This window comes from Orcinus orca, chromosome 3, assembly GCF_937001465.1.
Source record: "Orcinus orca chromosome 3, mOrcOrc1.1, whole genome shotgun sequence".
NCBI lineage: Eukaryota > Metazoa > Chordata > Mammalia > Artiodactyla > Delphinidae > Orcinus > Orcinus orca.
The window spans coordinates 471,734-495,948 of record NC_064561.1 but is presented as its reverse complement, the minus strand read 5'-3'; the positions used below and the strand labels follow the sequence as shown (position 1 = coordinate 495,948).

The following is a 24,215-nucleotide window of genomic DNA, read 5'->3' as shown; positions in this document are numbered from 1 at the left end:
GCTTCCTGGTCCCCCCTCTACAAGCTGGACATCCCGGAACCACCTCCTGCCAACCTTGGCCACTGCCGGGCCCTTCCTGGGTTGCAAAATCCCCAAGGAATGAAGACCTCCTGGAGGGGGTTGAGGAAGATGGGCCTCAGACCCCCACGCTACCCACTTCATTTTCCAGCCCAGGAAGGATAGAGAAAAGCAACGCCAGGTGTCAGCAGCACACCCAGCCCCACAGATGCGCCCACAGCGCCCACCTGGCCCACCCAGGACGCTGGTTTAGGCTCTGCATTGGGAAAAAGAAGGAATCACACCAAAGCTCCTCCTGGGACCCTGCGCCCTGGTCCGGCAGCCGGGCGACGGATGTTTATAGAAGGAGTGGGGCTGGGAGAGCACAGAGAGGCACTGATGGAGGTGGGCGGGGGTGGGGGGGCGATAAGGAAGGGCGGAGAGGTTGTCAAGGAAACCACAGGAAGGTGGGGTGCAGGCAGGACCCCTCCTCCATGTCCAGCCCCCAGAGAATTCAGAGAGATATCCAGTTGGAGGCTTTTACTTTGTGATGTGCGGGAAAGACTACTTTATTATGGGATGCAGGACATGGTATCCAGATTCTCAGCCCCAAAGCCCCCGACCCCAATTATAGAGGGGAGGATTCAAGAGGAAGGTAGGGAAGAGAGGTCCTTGGAGCTGGGTTTTGAGGGTTGCATAGGAGTTTGTTGCTTCCTGTCCTCCAGGAGCACCTGGCTTGGTGAGGGAGACAGGGCTGGACACAGACCCTTGAAGCCCTGTGTGGCCAGGAGCTGGGGGCCCCAGAGGACCCCAGCCTCATCACTCTGGGGCAGCTCACCATACTTCCTCCGTGCCTCCAGGACACCCGGAGCCCAGTCTGGGGCAAAACGGGTGGGCTCTGGGCCTGGGAGCTTGGAGCCCCGTGGTGGGGGGAGGGGGAGCGGGGGGCTCAGGTAGGTGTGGACGGGATGATAAAGGGTGGGTCGATCTCTCTGACCACATGGGGGGTGGGGGGCGGCGGGGGGGGGGCAGCAGGCCTGGCTGGGTCTGGATTCCTCCACCCCCGGCACAGGAGGAGTTAATGTGGAGGCCGCAGCCCCCTCCCCTTTCATCTCCTTCCCTTCCGGCCTGGGCCTGGTTGGGCCTGTGTTTACAGAAGCTGCTGGCAGGGAGGGGCGGGCAGGGGCCCTGGACAAAGAAGCCGCCTGGCTGGCCCCTGAAACAGTCATAGCGCATGCAGCTCCCCTGCCCGCCCCACCCACCCCCAGCAGCCCCGCCCCAGCCCCGCCCCTTCCTGCTTCTGTGGCTCAGAGGCCCTCTCCCCTCTCCAGGCCTCAGTTTCCTTCCCTGAACAGTGGGGGTCGTGATAACCCTGCTGGGGGTGTGTGGGAGGAGGAGGTATCAAGGAAATGAGCCCCACACGCAGTGGGTGCTCCTGAGACCCCTGGCTGGCTGGCAGCTCTGAGCTGAGGGAAGGCCCTGGGGACCCTCTGGGTGCCCTCCTCCCCCATCCTCCCTGGGCCTGGCTCACCCTGAATGCCCCCGACGCCCCCCCAGCGTCTGGGCCGTCCGTTTCCCCACCTGGACACCCACCCAGACCAGTCCCTGCTCCCCAGGCCTGGCCTCCGTCCCTGGTCGTCTCGCTGTTCTCAAGGCCGCGTCTGGCATCCGCCTCACCCCACAGCCCAGGGTGTAGGGGGATACAGGTGGCTTGGGCCTGGTACACTGTTGGTGCATAATAACTGTGGACCTGGCACTCAGCACATCTGGGGCACTGCCACACGGCGGGGGGTGTTGGTGGCCCACCTTACAGATGGGGTAACTGAGGCCCCAGGTGGGAGCAGGGAGGGGCCGGGACCCAAACCTCCCACCAGTGGCGGCAGGAAGGCCAGACTCTAGCCTGTGGGGAGCTTCTGTCCTGCCACCCAGCGTCCGCCCGCCTGCCTGCCTGCCTGGGAACGCAACCCTGCTCCCCAGACAGAGGCCAGCCCCGCTGCGGGGGATCCGGGGAGCCAGGATCTCAGCGCCCAGGTCTCAGCAGCAAGGGAGGAAGCCTAGACTGTCAGTTCCGGGTTGGGGCCCTGAGAGCCCCCGCGCACCCAAGGACTTACCCCTCAGACTCTCACAGCTGTGTCTCCCCCATCAGACCCTCAAGGCTGGGCTGTGTCTCCTGTCAGATACCCATGGCAGGATGGTGCCTCTTCTCTCAGACCTCCCCCGCCACCATGGCAGGGCTGTGTCTCCCCCCTCAGGCATCTCTTGGATGCCTCCGGCCACGGAGAACTCACTCACAGCCTGGCTGACACACCTGCCCCGGGCAGTGGGCAGCAGGGCCCCCTCTCCTGCGTGCTCGTATCTGGGACTTCCCGGCGGGCAGGCCTCACCTCGCTTCTGCATGAAGCTGAACAAGTCATCCAGGAACTCCTTCCTCTTGGGGTCCCCGTCCAGTTCGTAGAGCTGCGACGGCAGGGAGGGGATAGATTAGTTGGTGCCAGAGCTTGGGTGCGGGTGCCACGTCCACATGGCACGGAGGGCCAACCGAGGGGTCCCGGCCCCAGACCCCCGGCCCCCCACAGTCCAAACATCTCCTGAGGCCTGCCCCCACCACTATCAAACAAGGACCGAGACACCTGTCCTGGGGCGGCCGTAACAGCTGACCACACACTTGACTTAAACCAGAGATTTATCCTCTCCTGGCTCTGGAGGCCAGCCGTCTGAGATCAAGGTGTGGCAGGGCTGTGCTCCCTCCAGAGGCTGGGCCGGGGGCAGCTGGGGGGGATCCTTCCCGCCTCTTCCAGCTCCTGGGGCTCCAGGTGTCCTGGGCCTGTGGCTGCATCACCCCAGCCTCTGCCTCTGCCTTCACGTGGCTTCTCCCTGTGTCTCTGTGTCCAAATCCCCCTCTTCTTATGGGGCATCGCTCACTGGCTTTAGGGCTACCTCATCTCCACCCGTGACTAATCACACATGCAAAGACCTGATTCCCAAATCGTGTCCCGTTCACAGGAACCTGAAGCTCAGACTTGAACATGTTCATTCTGGGGGGCACAATTTATCCCACCTAGACCATCGCCACCATGAGGATGGTGGATGTCCGGTACGGTCCACTGAGTCACACGCATGTGCTCCTGAGAGGTGGCCCATTTTGTAGCTGAGGACAGAGGCAGGCCTGAGCCTGGAGTCAGGACTCTCGGGGACTCTCAGCCCAGGCTCTGTCCTGCGCACCCGCTGCCTGGGTTCACCAGTCACCGGCGTGGGGAGAGGGCCTCGGTCTGGGCTATCAGCGGGGCAGGGGGTCCCCAGCCTCAACCCTCAGCTCCCAGGTGCTGGCAGGCCGGGGAAGCCGGCAGAGATAATTAGAGAGCAAAGTTGGCGGGGGGGGGGGATTTGCCAAGGGGGGCAGTGCAGATAGCAGGCTTCAAATTAAGCTTTGGGGAATGCAGTCCCCATGGCCACCTGGACACAGAGCAAGCGGGACTGTGTGGGGCCTTGAAACCACCAATTAGCCCTGGCTGAGACAATCGGTCATCAGGGCCCAAGAACACACTGGTGCCCAGCACCTGCGGTATGGGACATCCCCGGGCCTGGGGAGGCAGGGTCCTCGGGTTGGCTACCCCTCAGCCACCTCGCCCCTCTCTGGGCCTCATTTTCCCCATCTGTGTAATGGAGAGATAGTGGGGCACGCAGGGTACACAGGCCGGGGGGGGCGGTGGCGGCTGCCAGGAGCCCAGACCTGGGTGGTCGAGGCCGGGCCTTTGTCTCCACCCTGCCAGAGGCCGGCTGGCCAGCTGCATTCCTGCACTGATTTATGGTGGCCAGGGAGGCCCCGTTTTTCCCCCTGCCTGCGGGGTGTGGGGCCTGCAGGTGGACCTTCCCGTGGGCGTGCACCCGCCTGGGCCGCCTCCACTGCCCCTGCCCCATCCTCATTCCCCCTGCCCGCACGGCCCCCAGCACTGTGAGCGCCCCTCGGCCCCTTCATCAGATCCCCATGATTCACAGCCTGGTCCAGTCTCCTGTCTGCCCGGCTGGAACGTCGGGGATTTTGTCTGTTCTGTTTTCAAAGTCTAAAATGGGGCTGAGCACACAGCAGCTGCTTAATAGATGCTCGTTGAGTGAACCCTGATTTTCTCGGCCGCAATGTGGGCCAGGCTGGGCACAGAAGATCAGAGAGACTTGTGGGGAATTGCCCTCAAATTCCCATCCACCCAGAACTTCAGGATGGGACCTGATCTGGAAATAGGGTCTCTGCAGATGACATTAGTTACGATGAGGTCCCACAGTAGGGTGACTGGTGTCCTTATGAGAGGAGGAGAGACATAGAGACACATGGGGAAATAGAGGCAGAGATTGGGGTGACGCCTGGAGCCCCCAGAAGCTGGAAGAGGCAAGAAGGACCGTCCCCTGGAGCCTGAGTCACGCCCAGCCATCCCCTGACCCCAGACGTCAGTCCTCCAGAACTGAGAGTAAATCCCTGTTGTTCTAAGCTGCCCAGTCTGTGGTCATTTGTTATGGCCGCTCCAGGAAGCTCACCGGGGACCACCGAACCGCAAGCCCTTCCTGACGAGGGGGCGACATCTCCTCTCTTGAGATCCCGACCCTGGTGGAGGGGGGTCCACCCGGCATGAAGCCCTTCCTGGGCCCAGCTCCCACAAGAGATCACAGTGCCCCTCCTGCCTCAGTTTCCCCATCTTTCAGAGACAGTGGGTGATAAACACAATAGCTTCACCCTGAGCTCCAGGAACCATCAGGACCCCCATATTCCAGGTGGGGAAACTGAGGCTCAGGGCAGAGAACAGCTGCTGGGCAGAGGCGGGCTGGCTTGGTGGGGGGCCGTTAACTCCCAGGCCAAACGGTGGGCGGGCTGCCGTGGCGCGGCCAGCGAGGCCATAAAGGGGGTGGGCTGGCTGCCGACAGAGAAGGAAGAATTAATGGCTGTTGCTGTGGGCAGCCAACAACAAAGACGGGCAGTAAAGGCCGCCCCAGCTATATGGGGCTCTGCGCCCAAGTTCCGCACCCCTGCAGGGTGTGTCCTGCCCTGGCCAGCCGGCTGGGGCTGCCCACCAGGCCTCAGGGATGGGGGAGCTGGGGGCGGTGTCCAGGCCCCCCGTGGCGGTGTCCAGGCTCCCCTCGTGAGCCCCTGGGCCCGTTTGCCTGTCCTCACAAGGCTCTCAAGCCACACAGCTGGGTCACAACAGATCCTGAGCCACACCCAGGCCTCGGGCCCACCTGGGCCCTCTGGCTGAAACCCTGACCCTTTCTGGACGGACCAGGAGGCACTGTCATACCCCGAGCTGCAAACCCAGGCTGGAGGTTGGGCAAAACCTCAGGAAACACCCCCGCCTTGGGCTGAGGCCCCAGATAAACTGCCCCAGTCTCCCCTCCCCGGAGCCTGATTTCCCCGGGGCCACTGGGCGCTCTGATCACGGGGCCACCTCCACCTCCCGCCAGTTCTGAGGACACCCCGCCTCTCTGCGGCCACGCGTCCCAGAAGACCTGCCAGGGCCGCTCCCAGCTGACCTCTCACCAGCCTTCCCGCTGCTTCTCAAACCCGCCAGGGGCCGCGGTCCCCCCTCCAGGCCTTTGACCTGGCAGCTCCTCTCCTGGAATGCCGTCCTGGCTCTGTCCTAGCTCTGTCCCCGCGGGCTTCCCCGTTGTCGCCCAGGTCTCTGTTCCCACGTCGCCCTGGAGAGAAGCCCCGCGTGCCTGTGCTCTCACTTGGAGCACATGCACCGATTACAGGCGACTCTCCTATGTACCCCATTCCCCCGCACCACCAAGCCGCATGGGTTGACACACTGGTATGGTCTCCTGTCCACCTGCCCCGGTAGGGTGTTTGGGATTTTGTCTGCTTGGTCGCCAGGATCTAGAATTGGGCGCCCAGCAGCTGCTTCATAAATGCTCGTTAGGTGGACCTTGATTTCTCCGAGCAACGTGGGGGTGGGAACCCCTATCCTTTCCCAAACCCGAGATGTGTCCGTGCACAACCCACACTTCGGGCCACCTGCGTCCTGGCGTCGGGCAGACAAGGGTCTTGGGGGCACTTGGGAGTCTGCCCTGCTGGGTTCACAGCCTGTCCTCCCCAAGACACATCTGTGAAGGCGGTACAGAACCCCGAGGATGTGGGTGTGGACGTGCGGGCCCGGGCTGGGGGCTCCCACAGAGGCTCCCAAGCACACACCTCCCTTCCCGTTTTCCACCTGCTGGGCGGGGTCACCGGGACAGGCCCCTCCGCCGGTCTCTGCTGTGGCTGGGCCCCTACCCAGTGACGGAGGGCATCCATCCGCTAGTTACCAAGGCTGGACTGCCCGCGTGTCCATCTTCCCCTCCCCGGCACCACCCACTTCACAGACGGGAAACTGAGGCACAGACCAAGCAGAGCCAAGCCCCCACCCCTGCTGAGCAGCCAGAGGGGCCTTCCCGGGCAGCCCGGGAGAGACTCTCCCCCGCCTTACAGTCTCCCATGGCTTCCCATTGCCCCCATCGAGGATCCCACTTCCCCTGCGGTCACTACTGGCCTGTCACCTCCTTGCCCTCACCTCCCTCTGCTCAGCCCCCTTGGGCCTTGTCATGCTTTCTGAGCAAAAGCCACAGGCCCTCACCTCAGGGCCTTTGCACCTGCTGCTCCCTCCTCTGGAATGCACTTCCCCGGATCTCCGCAAGGCTCCCTCCTTCCCCTCCCAGCCCCTCCTCACCCTCTGACCCCGGCCTCTGCCTCAGTTTCCTTTGCAGCAAAGGCGCCACCCAGCCTCATGCCACACATGGATTTCTCAGTGGACCCTCGACCGCGTCGGGAGGATGATGAGCGCAAAAGGCCACCTGCCTTGCTCTGGGCCCAGCCCAGGTGGGAGGGGGAGGCTGGTGGGGAGAGGAGGGGGTCCCCGGAGGGACCCCGCCACCCACCCCTCCGCAGAGGGTGGAGGGGACAGTCTGCAAGGAGGAAGCAGATAAAGCAGGACAGGCACCGGGTCAGGGAGTGGGCGGGGGAGGCGGGGGAGGGGCCAGGGAGGCAAAAGTGAGATAACCTCCCCTCCCCCAGGTGCGCGAGGGGCAAACAGGAAATTCTTGTTTGTGGCGAAAGGTGAGCATTTTCACTACCACCAGCTTCGAGGAGCTCCCAGCCAGGTCAGCGGGTTGTGCTGCGGACCAGGCCTCGATGACCCCCGGGGTGGGGCCCCCTCCCCCGAAGCCGCCCTGCGGGCACAGCGGACCCCTCGGGAGCCAGGGCACCACGCATGCCCTGGGCCCACCTGCCAGCCTGAAAGAGGAGGACAGGCCCGTGGCCTCCATCAAACCGCGAGGGGGGACCTGGTACAGGGGGGAGGGGCGCCCCCAGGGCCGCCCACACGCGGGAGACCCCTCCCTGGCACCGTGTCCCCAGCTCCAGCCTGCACGGGCCCAGGGCGGCGACCAGCCCAAGGCCGAGGGGCCCCAGCTGTAAAGAAAGCACCCGCTCCAGGGCCCCCAGGAGGAACTTTGCCCCCTTAATGGTGTCCGCTCAGCCCCCCTCCCGACACCCAGGCGGCTCCAAAGTCCGCAGGGCCCTACCTCGGATGCAGGAGGCCACTGGGCGGCAGGGGGACTCCAGGAGTGAGGCCGTGTCCTTGGACGGCAGATACAGGGACAAAATCAGGAGAAACCGGGAGCGTTCGGGCGACCGGCGACCCCCAGCCCCAGAGAGGGACAACCTTGTCCCTGGCAGCCACCAATGTGGCAGGGAGAGGCCCACAGCTGGGAACAGGTGGAAAAGGCCCCCTTGTGGTTTTTTTCTTTTTTTTGGCCCCACCGTGTGGCCTGTGGGATCCTAGTTCCCCGACCAGGGATTGAACCCGGGGCCCCTGCAGTGGAAGCCCCAAGTCCTAACCACTGGACCGCCAGGGAAGTCCGGAAAAAGGCCCATTTTTGCACTTGTGTCCAATACGGCTCATATGGGCAACGAGAGAAGGATGGCTCCCCCCACGGCCAGAACGGCAGGAACAGACACCGTCCATGTGTGGGGACCATGGGGACCCCTCTGGAACCCCGGCCCTCGGAGGGGGTCTGGGAACGGACAAGGATGAACGGCGGAGTGAGGCGTCAGGCACGGCTGGCGCCGCCCGGGAGCCGCAGGGCCTTCATCTCACCTACCTGGTCCTGGATCGTTCAAAAAAATATTTATGGAGGTGAAAGTCACGTAACACAGAATTCACCATTTTAAGGTGAACAATTCAGTGGCCTTTGGTGCACTGAACATTGTTCTGCAACCACGACCCCTATCTAGTTCCAGAACATTCCATCATCCCAGAGGAAGCCCCGTCCCCATCAGGAGTCACCCCCCTCCCCCTCCCCAGCCCGTGACAACCAGGAACCCACTCTCTGTCTCTGCGGATCTGCCTGTTCTGGACGTTTCCCATCAGTGGAATCACACCCTGTGTGTCCTTCTGTGTCTGGCTTCTCTCACTGAGCATCGTGTTCTCAGGGTCCGTCCACGTGGTAGCGAGTGTCGGGGCTTCACCCCTTTTCACGGCTGAGTGATGCTCCCGTGTGTGGATGGACCACATTTGTTTATCCATTCACCACTGATGGGCATTTGGGTTATTTCCATTTTTTGGCTATCATTACCAATCTCACTCTTTCTATATTCTTTGGGCTTTGGACAAGAACTGATTCATTGTAACTCCTGTAAGCAAAGTGAAACTGCACTGAAAGAGCAGAGAAGCCCGCACAGCTGGTTTTTATCCCTCAACGTCCCCCCACAGAACACCCAAGAACAATAGGATGACACTTCCTCCTTGCAGCCCCCCAGGGTGGAGAGTCCGGGGAGCTTTTAATCTTTACATCGAGGTCAGGCTGTGTCTCCCCTGCTCCGAGGAGGCCCCTGACTCCCTGCTGCTGTCAGAAGAAGCCAGGCCTCCTGCCTGCCAGGCTGTGGTCCTGGCCCCCCAGATGCCTGCACCTGGTCCCTCCCCAGCACTGGTCCCTCGCTGCTCCCAGCCTGCTCCTGCCCGGGGCCTCTGCATTGCTGGTCCCCCCACCTGGCTCCCCCTCCTGGCGGCCCCACCCCAGCTGATAAAGCCCCTCCTCACATTATCGGGCCCTGGGAGGCCCTGCGCCCCATGACTCAGCGCTGGCAGCCGTTACCCAGGTGGGCAGGGGCTGGGTCCCTGGGGGCCAACCAGCCTCCCCCATTCACAGAAACGCCCACACGCAGGGCTGGGGGACGGGACGGGGCAGGGCACGGGTGGGGCGGGGGCGGCACCCACATCCCCCACGGCCCCTCCCCTCGTGCCCACTGAGGCGGCCAGGGGCTTCCGTGCGGGTCTTGGTCCGGCACTGGTGCCGCCCCCCTGTAGCCCCGCTGTAACCATCCTCTTCCGCAGCCCAGCCCAGAGGGTGCGCTCCTGCCCCTTCTCGCCCCCTCCCCAGAGACCCCGGGGCAGGGACAAACGGATGGATGGATGGACGGACAGATGAAGTCTGGCGCGGGGAGGCCGGGTGGGGCTGAAGTACCCGTAGTCTGGAACCCTCCCTGTCAAGCCCTCGGGGCTGCGGCCAGGTCAATCCATCTTGCGGCCATGACTGAGCACCTTCTGTATGCTTTTTTTTTTTTCCTGGGCTGCACTAAACTGTTTGCGGTGCACGGCTTGCGGGATCTTAGTTCAAGGGTTGAACCCGGGCCCACAGCAGTGAAAGTGCAGAGTCCTAATAACCACTGGACTGCCAGGGAATTCCCAACCTTCTGTATGTTAAGGCCCGTGTTGGATGCCCAAGAGAGACCCAGACAACCCTTGGGAGCCCCAGGCCTGCGAGGGGGACAGCAGGAGTCACACACAGGCAGGGGGAGGTGGTGAGGGAGGGGGGCGTCTTTGGAGCCGGCCATCCCTGCGGCAGGATGGGGGAAGGGCAGCCTTGCTTGCTGCTGCACACAGTAGGGGCTTAATCAGTGTTCACCGGGCGACCTCAGGCTCTTCCCACAAGTGCCCTCCTGGCGCACCTGACCCCTGAGGCCACCCACCCCCGCCAGACGCAGGGCCACATGGCCCTTTCATTTCCCGTCAGCGCTCCAGGGCTGCAGGGGCCCCCACTGGGCCTGCAGGAAATTGGGGAAGTGATTCTGGGCCAGGCAGAAACATCTGCCAGCTTGGCCAACCCCCACACCCCCAACCAACCAGCATGTGCCCCCTCTCCGAAAAGACACGGCACCCCCCCCCCCCACGGAACAAATACTAATAAAGGTTCCAGAAACAAGTCAGAGAGCCTGACCACGAAGCTGACAATTAAAGGCGCTTCTTCCTGGATTTCCAGGTGGTGAGGTTCCGGGGAAGTGCCCTCGTCTCTGGGTCAACCTTTCATGTAACTGGGGTCTCCTGGAGCCTCAGTCTTCCCACCTGTGAAGTGGGCAGGGTGCACCTGGGTCCTCCAGGTGGGGGACGAGGGAACCATGGGAGCAGATTGCGCAGAGAGAAGAGTCTGGCTCCAGGAAAATGGGTGGGGGGTTGGGGGGCAGGGAGGAGGAGCCACCTTGGTGGCAGGACAAGGCTTGTCACCCGCCAGCTCCATGTCACAGCTGGGGATGCCAGCAGGCCCAGCACTGAGGACGCACTCAGGATGGGGAACCATGAGGAGAAACTTCTAGGAAGGCAGCTGCCCTGCGGCATGCAAACGACATGCAAATCCGGGCGGGCCGCCTCCCATCCACCTGGGAGCCCCCACCCACAGGCCTGGCTCTGAGCAGACTGCTATCTGCATGGGAGCCCATTTCACAGACGGGGAAACCGAGGTGCTGAGAGAAGGCCGCAGAGCTGGACTCGAACCCAGTACTGAGCCCCTTGGTGCCTCTGGACCACCTCAGAGCCTTGTGGGGCTGGGGGTGGGACCCTGCCCGAGACCGCCTGGCACTCAGGGGGCACCGGGCAAATGCTTTGGAGTCAGACAGCCAAAAATCCAGAATCTTCTCCCTCTTCATTCCCTCCCTCCCTCCCGCCAGCAATTACGAACCCGATGTTGCATGCTGCTCTCAGGGCGTTTCGTTTGGGGGTTCCAGGCCCCCAAAACCCAAGGACGATTGTCTAGCTGCCACTTAGCTGCTGGCTCAGGGTTCTGAGCCTGGCGCCCGGGGATTAAAACTCCTACCATGGGGTTTCTTCTGAAAGGAAGCAGCCCTGTTTCCCTGCAGAAGAGCCGCCGGCAGCGGGGAAAGCACCAGAAGGGACTCTCCTAGCGGTCCGGCTGTGCGTGAAGATCCACCTGCCCCGGGAGCGAGGGCCCCGTCACTCCCAGCCCGGCTTCGCGGCACGGAAGTGCAGTAGCATAAGAGAGCTGATTGCTGCCCCTCCCTGGCTGTGCTGACCGGGTCCCCACCGTCCCCGGGCCTCCCCCAGACAGCACAGGAAGGAAGGGGGGTGCTTCCCGCCTCCCGCCCAGGAGTCAAGAGGAAGGGGCCCTGGACGGCTCAGGGCTGGGGGTTCCCGCCCGGCACACCTGCAGGAGCCCCTGCCAGACTCCAGGCCGACGGTAAAACAGAACCTGCCCGCGGCGGCCAGCGGGCTCAGGTTGCCAACAAACCCGCCCGCCGACCGCAAGAGGGGGACTCTGCTCCTGGAACATCCCGCCGCCCAGGGAGCAGCTCCTGCAGGGAATGAGGAGGACAGACGAGACCCACGCTGGGCACCCGGGGGCCAAGCTGGTGCCCACCACGCCCGCTCTCCTCCACCAGGACCCTCGGTGACCGGTAACCGACAGTGATGACAACAGAACACCAGCTCGGACACTGCCCCTGTTTTCCAGACGGGGAAACGGTGCCCAGAAGGAGGGTGTCAGGAGCAGCTACCACCCGCACCCCATCTTGGCTGGGCTCCCCCCAGACGGCAATGGCATCGAAGAAAAGAATAACCCTCAGGGACTCCCTGGTGGGCCAGCGGTTAGGAACCTGCACTTCCACTGCGAAGGATGCGGGTCCAATACCTGGTCAGGGAACTAAGATCCCGCAAGCCGCGCCCCAGAGGTGCCCTCAGGCCCCACTTCTCGTCCAAGAACTGGGCACCCTGTTGGTGGATGCGTGCGCCAGCTAGAGGACACAGGGAGGGGCCGGGCGGGCCGTCGGCCGGGCAGGGTGCCAGCTGAGGCAGGGGCCGCCAGGCCGGGAGAGGGTGGCAGCCAGGCCCACGCATGCCGTCCGCTGGGCACTCACGGGAAAAGGGCAGCTGGGAGTAATTACAGGGTGATGGGGGCAGGTGGGCAGATGAGGGTGGAGATCGGAAAGAAGAGAGGAAAAGGACAGAGGGTCCGTCTGTCCCCGGCCAGGTTCCAGGCCCGGCTCCCCCATGCCAGGCAGGGTGGCCTGGGGGAGTCACACGAGTTCCAGCCTCCAGCAAGGCCCCAGGCCCAGTCAGAGCCCCGTGGAACAACATAACGGGGCTCGTCCTAAAAGGGGGGATAAAGTCAAGAAGGAAGGGCTTCCCTGCTGGCGCAGCGCTTGCGAGTCCGCCTGCCGATGCAGGGGGCACGGGTTCGTGCCCTGGTCCGGTAAGATCCCACATGCCGCGGAGCGGCTGGGCCCGTGAGCCACGGCCGCTGAGCCTGCGCGTCCGGAGCCTGTGCTCCGCAACGGGAGAGGCCACGACAGTGAGAGGCCCGCGTACCGCAAAAAAAAAAAAAAAAAAAAAAAAAAAAGAGAAGGAGCGGCGGCCCACCCTGACCAGAGTTGGCAGCCCCTGGGGCTGGGGGCGACCCCCTGGGTAGGGGCCTCACAAGCCCGGAGGATCCACACTGGAAGTCATGGGGTGGTGGGCTGGGGGACATAACCTAACAGGGCAGAGGCTGGGGTGGCCACAGGGACCCTCAGAGACCCCTCACGGGGCAGAAAGAGAATGTGACACAGCCCCAGGGCCCACGGCCACTCCAGCCTGGACAGAGATGCCCCACCTACCCCCAGGGACAGTAGCAGGAGGCACACCCCCGCCTTGAGAGAACCCCGGGCCCCGCCCAGACAGACCACATGGCCCCCCCACCTGGACCTCTACGTGGCATGGACCCGGGTCTGCCCCATGGCTGCACACGGACCCTCCCAGCCCTGTTTGGACGCATGCTCCCACCCCGACACGTGGACCCTCAGCCCTGCCCAGACCCAGCAGGTCCCACCACCTGGCGTGGTCTCCAGGCGCATATGGACACACCCGTCCAGCCAGACTCAGACACACAAACACAGACACACCCTCGTCCGCTGGCTGGCTCTCAGATAATGGCCCCAGACGGCCCGCCCTCGGCCGCTGCACCCACCCGGCCCCCACTGCCACGTGGCCACTTCTGTCTGCTTTGTTCACAGGTGCATACCTGGTGCCCAGAATGGGGCTGGTACACAGCAGGCGCTCCACACATGCCTGTGGAAGGCCCAGACTCAGACACACACGCACACGGGTGCCCAGCCCGGCCTCTGCGCCGTAAAGCAGTCCCATGACCCCGTGGACCACACGGTCGGGGTCCCCTAAGTAGGCCCCACGGCCGGGCAGGCTCCCTGAGAATCTGCCCGGCATTGCTGAGCCCCAAGGATCAGGGACCCAAAGCCCTCACTGGAGTTTGTACTCATTTCCTGGGGCGGCAACAGGCCGGGGGGCTTGGCACAGGGTTTTTTTCTTACACGGCTCTGGAGCCCAGACATCCAGAATCCAGGTGAGGCAGGGCTGCGCTCCCTCCAGAGGCTCGGGGGAGGGTCCTCCCTTCCTTGTCCAGCTTCTGGGGGCCTCTGGGCTTGTGGCTGCATCACCCCAGTCTCTGCCGCCAACGTCACACGGCCATTTTCTGTCTCTGTGTGTCCCTCCTCTATTTCTAAGGGCACTGGTCACCCTCCTCCACTGTGGCCTCATCTTAACTGCATCACACCTGCAAAGACCCTATTTCCAAGCAAGGTCCCGTTCTGAGATTTTGGGCAGACGTGCCCATTCGTGCCCCCCGATAGGTTTCTTCCTGGAATTAGGGTTTCATCTGTTTCTTGCTCATTGTCTGGAAGGCGGGGGTGGCGGCAGGCGGCGCTGACTCTGTGTCCGCCACACCCCTCGGCCCCACGAGACCCCCGCCAGCCCTGACGAGGGGCACGGCTGCGTCCCGAGCTGGGGCCTTCAATAGGCAGATTGGTTACCGTTTAACCCCGTGACCCCCAATTGTCCTCTGGCCGAGCGCAACTGGGCGAGCAGAGGAGGGCGGGCCGGCCCCGCCCCCACGTGTGCCCACCCACAGCCCACAACCCCAGCTGCCCCCGGACCCTCCCGGAGCAGTGGATGGCGTCTGCAAACGGGGTCGCTGGGCCTTCCAGAGGGCCCGGGATGCCCCTCCAGGTCACCACAGGGGGTGCTGGCTCAAGATCAGAAGGCTCGGTGGGTTGAAGGGTCTTTGTCTCAGGTGGGGAAACTGAGGCACAGAGCAGGTGAGCCCTGCTCAGCACCCCCCGACTGCACCTCTGGATCAGACAGGGCACACCCCTGTCCGAGATCACACAGCACGTGAGAGGAGGAAGGGATGTAACTTGGCGGTGGGACCCCCTGCAGCCCCTGAGGCCCTGGTCACACCTCGCGGCTCCCTGGGGCTGCGTCAGCAAGGCGGCTCGGGAAGCCACGCGGACGGGCGCGGGCAGCTGACCTGTGCCCGGGCCGCCGATTCAAGCCACTGACTGGGGCAACGTGACTTTCTGGCTAACGGTTAATGGACCCCACCGCACGCTCAAGATTCCCGAGACACGGGGCCAGCAGGGCCGGCGGGGGGGGACGCAAGGCTCACACACGGGCACACGTGCACACACACACGTGTGTGCTTGCAGACCCACAAGCATACAGCCATGTGCACACAAAACAGCCACGGGAAAGGGTCACCTGTCATCCACCGTACAGACGTGTGGAACAGGCAAAGCGCTGGGATCGACACACTCGGATACACAAGCTCAGCCACCCAGACCCCAGGACACACTCACAACACGTCCACACACGCCAGGGCCAAGTCGTACGGGGGTGCACGCAGACGTGCACAAACACTCCAGAAACGGGGACACACAAGCAGGCGCCTGAGGTGACAGATACACGAGACACTGCAGATGGGTCCACGTGGCCCCAGACCATGCACACAGACACACGGGAGCCACGCCGGCACACGCGTGGTCACGGACACCACAGGGGGGCCCAAGACGCCCCCAGAGCCCCGGCTCTGCAAACAGACACCGACACACACGGGGTCCCTCGAGACGGGAACCCCCAGCCCACAGGGACCCCACGCAGCCACCACGTCCCCACGCACACGCGCTCGCCCACGTCAGCGGGCTGGACCCCCCGTGCACCCCACGCCCGCCGGGCACCACGTCCTCTGGCACCATGTGTGTCATTAGAAAGCGTGGGGAGGGGCTGGGCGCTTGGCGGTGGCCACCGGGGTGGGGAGCAGCGGTGGGCGTGGGGGGCCAGGCCACAGCGGCAGTGACCCCTCGGCGGTGACCGGGCAGCCGGGCGGCGGCGCCGGGGCCAGATAAGGCTCTTCCGGCTGAGTCAGTGTGGTTCCCAGGGCTGGCACGGGTGGGGGCACGGTGCCAGGGCTGCAGGCGGCATCCTCCCCACGCCCGCCACGGCCCATCTGGCTCCACGCCAGCAGCCGCAGTGGCTTTGATGAGGTGGGCGCTGTCCCAGGCGGGCAGAGCTGGGCTCCCGGGGGGTTTCCTGGCACCGGTCCCGCCCCCAGCACGGGGCCCAGGGACCCCGGCGCCCCAGGAAGACGCTCGGCGCCAGAGCTGGCCTGCAGGACCCATGGGCCTGGGCCCAGCCCACGCTGCCCCAAGCAAACCGGCTCAACGTCATTGGGCTCAGAAGCCAGTGCCTGACCTCCAGCCTGTGTGCCCAGAACATACTCCACCAAAAAATTCTCCTCCTCCACCCGGGTCCCACAGGACCGGCTGTAGCGCTGGCCTCTTCCACTCCTGCCTGGACTGTGGAGCCCAGAAGAGTTCTCCCAGCGTCCCTCTCCCTCCCCCAGCACTAAACCATGCTAAGGCCCCCCTCTGAGCCCCCCTTTGCTTTGCCCTAATGTCTGCCCACCCCTACCCCTCCCACTTTATGTTCCAGCCACGCCGTTCCAAGATGCAGGCCCTAACCCTTCTCTTTCCATCTGGCCAACTCTTACATGTCCTGCAAAGCCCCAGCTCCAAAGCCCATTCCTCTGGGCAGCCTTCCCTCTGGCTCAGCCCTGACTCTTCAGGGCTGAAGTACGTGTGTCCCTCTCTGGGCCCCCAGCCTCCGGGGGCTCCCAGGTAGGATGAAGAAACCATCTGCCACCTCTTCCCGGAGTCCCGGCAATTCCCTAACCCCACCCCATTCAGCCCCAAGCAACCCTCACGAGCCCAGAGATGTTCACTGCAGTGCTGTTTACAACAGGGAAACAGGAAAACAGACCAGCGTGCTGGTGTCAGCTCCACAAGGGAACCCGCAACGGCTAAAAAGAACTCGGCTACTTGAAACACTCTGATGAAACAGACAGATGCAGAGTGAAAATTATGAGAAAAAACGAGAAAAGCAGTACGTCCAGCTCAGCGTTTGGCAGATCCTGGCAGACCCCCGAAAGACCACACTTCGATACCTTACGCGTCACATTTCTGTGTAAATGGACAGAGAAAGGCCTGGGAAAACCATAGCTGCTGCCAGCTAGGTCACAGAGGGGGCTGGCAGGCCTTAGGCCTCACTGGAATCCCTCCCTTTTTATCCCCCACCGGAATGGTGTCAAGTGTCACTTCTGGCATCAAAAAAGGACTTTAAAAATGTATATATGTGTACCTTCCATAATTTAAAAAAATCGAAGTGAGGCGAAAGGAGCAGGAAAAAAAAAACCCCAAAATGTGACCCCGGCCTCCTGCTGAGGATGCATCTGAGGCCCAGGGCTTCACCCCAAGTTGCTTGAACCCATTTCCGGGGCCACACACGCTGGGGTGGAGGAGGACACCCACGGGAATTCAACAGGCCCCAGGAGGCCCAGGGAGGGGAGAGGGGACGGGCGGGGTCCTTTCCTGCCTGGGGGCCTGTGTGTCCAGGCACCGGGTCCTGACACCCTGCTGTTGGGCCCTGGACCAACCGCCTCCATTTCAGACGAGGAGGGCCACCCGGGCTCCCCCGAAACCTGCAGCCAGGGGGGCGTGCCCCCTGCCCCTCACCATCTGTCCACTCCTCCAGTACACCCTGGGGCCGAATCCCAGCTCTGACACCTCCCCCGTGTGACTGTGGGCAAAGCTGCCTGACGGCTCTGTGCCTCAGCTTCCCCAACTGTACGACGGGGCAAACGCAGCGCCCCCCGCCTCACCACGAAACGAAGGTACACGAGACACACGCGAGACGCTCCACCTGCCGCCTGCGCGCAGTTGGGCGACAAATACCACCTAGAACTGTCATCTCTATACCTCTGAGCTCATTTACAAGTTGTGGGGAGCAGACACGACCTTGGAGAGGAGGGAAAATAATAATCCCGACCTTTAATGCAAATCGGAACCACAGTGAGATTGCACGCCACCCCGCCAGGACGGCTGGAACCAAAGTCCTAACCACAAGCGTCGGAGAGGACGTGGAGAAACTGGAACCTTCGTGTGGCTGGCGGGGATGCAAAATGGAGCGGCCACTGTGAACAACAGCTCCTCAGGAGGTTAAACACAGAGTTACCACATGACGCAGCGCCTCCACTCCTGGGTACGTGCCCGTGAGGACTGAAAGCACGCGTTCACGCACAAACTTGTACACGCACGTTCACAGCAGCCAAAGGGAGAAACGACCCAGTATCCGGGGGTGGAAGAATGGGTAAATAAAGTCCAGGATATACATGCGTAGAATGGAACATCACTCAGCCACAAAGAGGGGTGAAGCCCTGACACTCCCACTACGTGGACGGAGCCCCAGAACACGATGCTCAGGGAGAGAAGCCAGACACAGAAGGACACACAGGGTGTGATTCCACGGATGGGAAACGTCCAGAACAGGCAGATCCACAGAGTCAGAGAGTGGGTTCCTGTTTGTCAGGGGCTAGAAGAGGGGGTGGGGGTAAGAGCTAAAGGGTACATTTTAAAAGGTTTATTTTTGAGGTGACGAACATGTTCTAAAATTGACTGCACAGCCCCGTGAATGTACGAGAAACCACCAAATCGCGCTTTCGACAGCTGAATTATGTGCTAGGTGAATCTTAAGTCAATAAAGCTGTTAATAAAAACCCCGGCGTTTGAATCATCGAAGCTACAGCTTCAAATGCTTAAGTGGCTGAAGCTCTGCAGTTAAGACTCCGCTTGCTTAAAATCCCACGGTGGCACAGCCCTGCTGGTAACAGGAAACCACCAGGATTTCACCAGGGTGCCATGCCTGGTGGCCACAGGCTGAGATCCTATTCGCTCCCCATGACACGCTACGATCCCAGCCAGTGCTGGCCTCCACCAGCTTGAGTCCCTGGGGCCCCACGGCAGCGAGGTTCCAGGCTTTCAAGGAAAGATTCCGTGGCCCTGAGCCCGCTGCTCCCGGCCCCTCCCCAGCCTGGCTGCCCCCCAGACCCTGTAGCCGGCGGCAGAATTTCACGGCTGTCGAGGGTTTTCGGGCGGAAGTCAGGCCTGGGCCCTGCCAAGACCGGGGAGGAAGAGGCAGTGATGGTGCCAAGCAGGCGGCCGGCCGGCCCGGCTGCCACGTGCCAGGAAGGGGGTGGGGCAGGCGCCAGAGTCAACACAGCCCCCGACATCTGCTGGGCTGGCTGAGCCCAGGCCACTGTTGACACTGGCCGCACAGATGCCTGGCCAGCTGGGCGGGAGGGCAGTGCTGGCAGCTGGACCTGGCACAAACAGGCAGGCGCAGGATCCTGGCGCTGCAGGGCAGCCCCCTGCCTGCCCACAACTTCCCTCAACCCCCACCGTCTTGGAATCCAATTCCATCCCCCGCAGGGCCCAGCCGGGCGGCGGCGTCTGGCCTCCACACACAAGCCAAGCTGCATCCTACCCCGGGGCCTTTGCACGGGCTGTTTCCTCTGCCTGCCGCACCACCATCCCTCAGTGTGAGGGCCCAGCTCCTTCTCCGACCGGGCCTGGAGCAAGTGCCACATCCCGAGAGGCCTCCCCACATCCTCAGCTGGATGCCAGGTCACGTCTCCTCACCCCTTCCTCCCCGTTTGTTTACGGACCTTCTCTGAGTCCAGCAGGGGAGCTGTGTATCCAGTAGGCGCTCTGTAAGCGTGAGACTGACTGTGTGACCTGGGTTCCCTGGGCCCCTTGGGCCTCAGTTTCCCCAACCGTGCCCTGACCCTGGGAGTCCTCGAGACATCATCATCGTGTCCAAAGACTAGCGGGACAATGGCCCCTGGAGGCCCTTTGTTCCTGATGGGCCGAGGGGGCTTTGCGGCCAGGACACCTGATCCCTGGACTCCGCCTGGCCTGGCCACCCAAGCCCCATCTCCCGCCAGTGTTGGGCCACGCAGCAGAAGCTGCTGGGCGGGGCCGGGGCTACCTGTCGACCCCCAACCCCACAGGGGCTGCGGCCTTGTCCCTTCCTCTGGCCTGGCCGTGACCCTGTGAGGCGGGGGGTGGGAGGTGTCTGGCTCTGGTCCCCAGCCTGGGGCTTCCTGATGGTTGGACTCAGGGCAGATGGCAAATATTCGGCGAGTCCATAAATATAACTCGCCCATGAGGTTCCCGTTTGTGTTATTTTGACACCAGCAGACGTCAAGAGCTCGGTTCTGGGAAACCCGTCCCCCACCCCCAATGCCTCGCCCCTGTTTTCTTATCTGCAGAACTAGACAGACGGCAACCCAGCCACAAGCAGCTCCTCAAGAAGAGGAGGGAAACTGAGGCAGGGAGCAGGGTCGGGGGGACCCCGATCCCAGGCACTGGCTCAGGCTGGGGTCCACACGCAGAGGAAAAGCCTTCAGGCGGGAGGGGGCAGCCGGGGCCACGCGTGGGGAGCGGCCAGCCACGCCCTAAGGAGATGACGTCTGCTGGCTGTCATCCCACCCCTTGGCACTGCCGCCCGCGTGCCAGGACCCAGCCGGAAGCCAGGCAGCCCCACCCATCCCGAGATGCCTGGGCAGGGGATTAACCTTCCTGCCCATTCCTCAGGCTGGCCTCCTGCCTCGGGGCCGCTGCCCTGGCCGTGCCCACCCCGCGGGCACCGTCCCCTTCTGCCTTTATACCTGCCCCGTCCCTCCCGTCACAGCCCCTGGCTTGTTCCTCTCACGCTGTGTGTCCAGTTTCCAGTTCTGTACTTTATCTGAGCTTTCTGAGGGTTGCCAGAATCCCAGTGCCCTTTTCCCACACGGCGGCTGGGCCTCATGGTCCTTCCAGGAGGATCCCACTGCCCATCCTGGAAGCCAGCACGGAGGGAGGGTGCCCCAAGGCCATACACGGCCACCTCCCGGCTCCCATGTGCCTGGCGCGTCCGTAGCCTCAGATGAGGCTCAGGCGCTGGGCCTGGGAGGTTAGGTCCCCACCGTCCACTCTCGGAGGTCGGGGCAGGGCCCAGCTGGCCTCAGGCTGGAATGCAAGCCCAGCCGGCCGCCCCGGCCGCCATCTGGTTTCCATCTGCCCAGCCCAGCGAGGCCCAACTTCAAAGGATCCCCCGCCCGGCCACTTCCTCTGCCTTGGCCGCCCGCGGGGAAGGCACCAGGACGGCCCGCTTCCTCCCCACCCCTCTGGAGCCCCCAGGAGCTGCTCGGCCATCCACACCGACGCGGCCAACCCCTGCTCACCCCCCTCTCCCCAGCCACAGGCTCAAGAGACCAGACTCGACGCCACGGACGAGGCCTCTGGCCCTGCGCCCCTGAGCCCCCGCCCCTGCCCGCCTGCCAGCCACACCCATGAGCCCCACGGAGCCTCGTCCTTTCCCAGGCCCGGTCCCTCTGCTCAGGACCCCCTCCCTTGCTCTATCTCTCTGCTTGTTCTCTGGTGCAGATGGAGCCCCCTGAACTTCCCCCTCGTGTCCCCACATGCACGCGTTTACCGGCCAGCCCGTCCCACCCACGTACACGACCCCACACCGTGGCTTCCACGAGAACGCCTGACCCCCTGGCAGCGACTGCCCACAGCCCCTGTTAGGACGCGAGGCCCACCTGCTTGAACTGCTCCTCGTACGTCCAGTCCCCGTGGTCCGGCGGCTGCAGCTGTGGCACTGCGTGGGCAGCCCCTCCGGGGAGGGCCGGGCCAGCCCCCGGGCGCTCCTGGCCGCCCAGAGCCCGGGGCCCGCCATCGCCGCGGTACGCCTGCAGCGGCTGGGCCTTGCGGGGAAACAAGGATGCGGGGCCCGGGCCGGCGGAGCCGGGGGGCCCGAGCCCCCCCTCGTCCTCGTAGTCCTCGTCCTCGTCCTCGTCCTCGTCTCCCAGATCCTCCTCCAGCTCCTCCTCTTCCTCCTCCCACTTCGGCTTCCTGGGGCAGACACGGGGCGCGGGTCAGGGGAGAGGGCGAGGCCCGTGCCGCCTCCTGCCTCGTTTTCCCTGTCTGGACGTGGGTGAGCAGCCCCACGTGCTCTGGTTGTGGAGAGCGCCCGTGAGGAGGCCAGCTCAGGCCGTGGGCCTTACTCTCCTTGTCCCCAATCAGCTCAGAGCAACTAGAGGTGCCCCTTGGGCATAAACCCCAGCCCCTGCCCACCTGCTAACCCCGTCTCCCCTCCTGTCCCCTCCGTCGCACAGGCTTCCTTGCTGGGCCTTGAAAATACCAACCCAGTTCCTGCCTCGGGGCCTTTGCTGAGGCTGTTCCCTCTGCCAGGCATGCTGTTCCCCGCTCCCCCTTGCCCTTCCCAGAGGCTGTCACCTCCGCAGGAAGACCTCCACCCACCACTGCCTGAAGTTGACCCCGGCCCCAGCCACCCCCCTCCCCAAGACCCCTGCTTTATTTTCTTGGCACTTCCGATCACAGCCTGCAATCGCCCTGCTGCTTTGCTCGTTAAACGTCTTCTCAGAAGGCTCCCACTGGGGTTTTGCCAGCGCCCCGCTCAGGGTCTGCGTCAGACCCCGGGGAGGCACGTCCGGGGGCAAATGGATGCTCACTCTGCGTAGGTTGCACCCGGGCTACGGCCTCTATCATCTGTCCCCGCCACTAAATCTAGTACAGCCTCGCCAGGCGATAGGGGCCATTGGCCACGTGTGAGTAGCTCCATTTAAATTAAGGTGAAATAAAGCTACATGAGGAGATCCCAGCCGCAGTGGCCACACTTCAAGTATCTGTCAGCCTTCTGAGACGGGTGGCCCCGATCCTGGGTGGTGCGGGTGGAGAAATGTCCACCGTCCCCCGGGAAGTTCTAAAGAACGGTATGTCCTGGGTGGACAGCAGGACAGGGGTTTTGTCCTTCCTCTATGGCTGTGTCCCCAGGGCTGAGAGCCGCCGGCACGTGGCAAGTGCTCGGCGTGGGGGGCCCACACACCCCAACTCACAGGTCATCGTCGGAGCCCTCGAAGTGGCCGTCACCTTCGGGGAGGCCGGCCGCCTCCCTGCCTCGGCCGGGTGCGGGGGGAGAGCCTGGTGCCCCCTCTGGGGCCACGTCCTCGTCCTCTGAGCCGGGGGGCCCATCCTCGGAGCTGCCTGGGCTGGGCGCGTGGCCGAGGCCGGCGGCGGCGGCTCGCATGGCGGCCAGCGCGGCCATCTGCGCCCGCTGCATCCGGGCGCTCTCAGGCTCCCTGTCCTCGTCCGGGGCGGCCCTGGCACGGGCCGGGGGCCCGGCCGCGGGCTCGGGGGGTGGTGGCGGCGGCTGCCGAGCCTCCAGCTCCTGGCGTGCCCGCTGCTGCCGCTGCAGGAGCGTCTCCATCACGGCCTGCAGCTTCATGGCCCTGCGGGCCGGGCCGCCCCGGGCACCAGGGCGGGGCGGCGGCGGCGGCGGGGGCGGCCCCTGGGGGGAGGGGGCCCGGCCGCACTGCAGTGTGGGGGCCGCGGGGGAGCCGGGGCAGTGCAGGGTGGCGGGGGGCAGGGGCGGGGGCCGCCGGGCTCAGGCTCAGGGCTGGCGGGGCATGCCAGCGGCAGGCGGGCGACGCCTCCTTCTCACACCGGGAACTGGGGGGCGGCGGCTGGCGGGTGGCTCATTCACGTGTCAGCAGAAACCTGGAGGGGACAGGAGAGACCGTCAGACCACGCCTGGGCTCCTCCCCACTCAGGTCGGACCTCAGAGGCCTCTGGGAAAATTGTTTCCATCCACGCCCATCAGTGTGCAAACCTGGGGGCCTCCCTGGAGGTGGAGGAGCACGTTCGTCCCATCTGCCCCCACTCTGTCCACCCTCCAGAGGGCTGGGAAGCAGGGGCACCCCGCACTGGACTCCCGAGGGCCTCGAGTCGGCCCCCACCCGTCTGGGCCACAGAGAAACACTTAGTGGACGACAGCACCCCAGGGAAAGACCTCGGATTATAGCTTCATAAACAGAAACAGGGGAACAGAGCATTTCTGGCTTCTGATTGGCTACAGCCAGCTACTGGGCACCAGAGTTCTGGGTTCCGGTTCTGAGTTCTAGGTGCTGCTCACGGCCCAGGGGGCTCCGGGCATCTCACAAGCACGATGGCCGACCCCGATTGAGCACCTACTGTATACAGGCTAAAGCTTCCCCACTCATGTTCTCACCCCATCCCTAAACCTCAGTCTCTCTAGGCCTCAGTTTCCCCATCTGCAAAATGGTGCCCGAATGGCACCCACCTCGCTGCGCCCAAGCAGGGATGAAGCGAGTGTGTGATGGTAAAGGCGGGAGCACAGCAGGCACTCGCTGGACTTAGGGAAGGAGGCTGGATGGTCCCCATTTCACGGATGGGGAAAACTGAGACTCGGAGCTGCCCTGCTGGAGGACACACAGCAGGTTCCAGGCAAGGCTGGGAGTTGAACCCAGGTCTGGGTGACGTCAGAGCCTCCCACGCGGCCCCCATGTGCCTTCTGCAGGGAGTTCCCCTGCCCTTTGGGACCCCAAGTGGGGCCAAGGTCCCAGAAGGCAATGCGCTCTACCTCCAGTCCAGGGTCCCTTCGGACCACTGCCAACCTACCTTACCAGGGCCTCAGGCGGGCTCTGGGTACAGATGTCCCAGAGCCCTGCACAGCTGGGCACCACCAAGGACAGGAGGATGCAGGTCCCACCCCAGCCCCACTCACCCAAGCCCAGGCCACACCCCCACCCGCCCAGGCCGCCAATAAAACAGACTAGGCAGAACCCAACAGGCCCGGCAGTGACACCACAGATGGTACATCACAAGAACACAGGAGGGTCCAGGAGCCACTCCAACCAACAAATGAATCCCCAAAGGCTCCTGAGCA

General features: G+C 63.8%; 1 protein-coding gene across 4 annotated transcripts in view; it reads right to left on the bottom strand.

The window, feature by feature from the left end:
* The window catches only part of ARID3A (AT-rich interaction domain 3A), a 36,088-nt gene that overhangs the window by 9,337 nt on the left and 2,536 nt on the right, over window positions 1–24,215 (bottom strand). For 3 of the 4 annotated variants that reach the window (XM_033416708.2, XM_033416709.2, XM_004285879.4), the window contains exons 2-4: window positions 22,366–23,026; window positions 21,049–21,361; window positions 2,382–2,454 (exon numbers count right to left, since the gene is read on the bottom strand). In XM_033416708.2, coding sequence (XP_033272599.1) covers window positions 2,382–2,454; window positions 21,049–21,361; window positions 22,366–22,754 — 775 coding nt within the window. In that variant the 5' untranslated portion in view covers window positions 22,755–23,026. Of the gene's footprint in view, window positions 1–2,381; window positions 2,455–21,048; window positions 21,362–22,365; window positions 23,027–23,138; window positions 23,826–24,215 lie in introns of those variants that run through there. The other variant, XM_049707656.1, reaches the window with a different exon arrangement.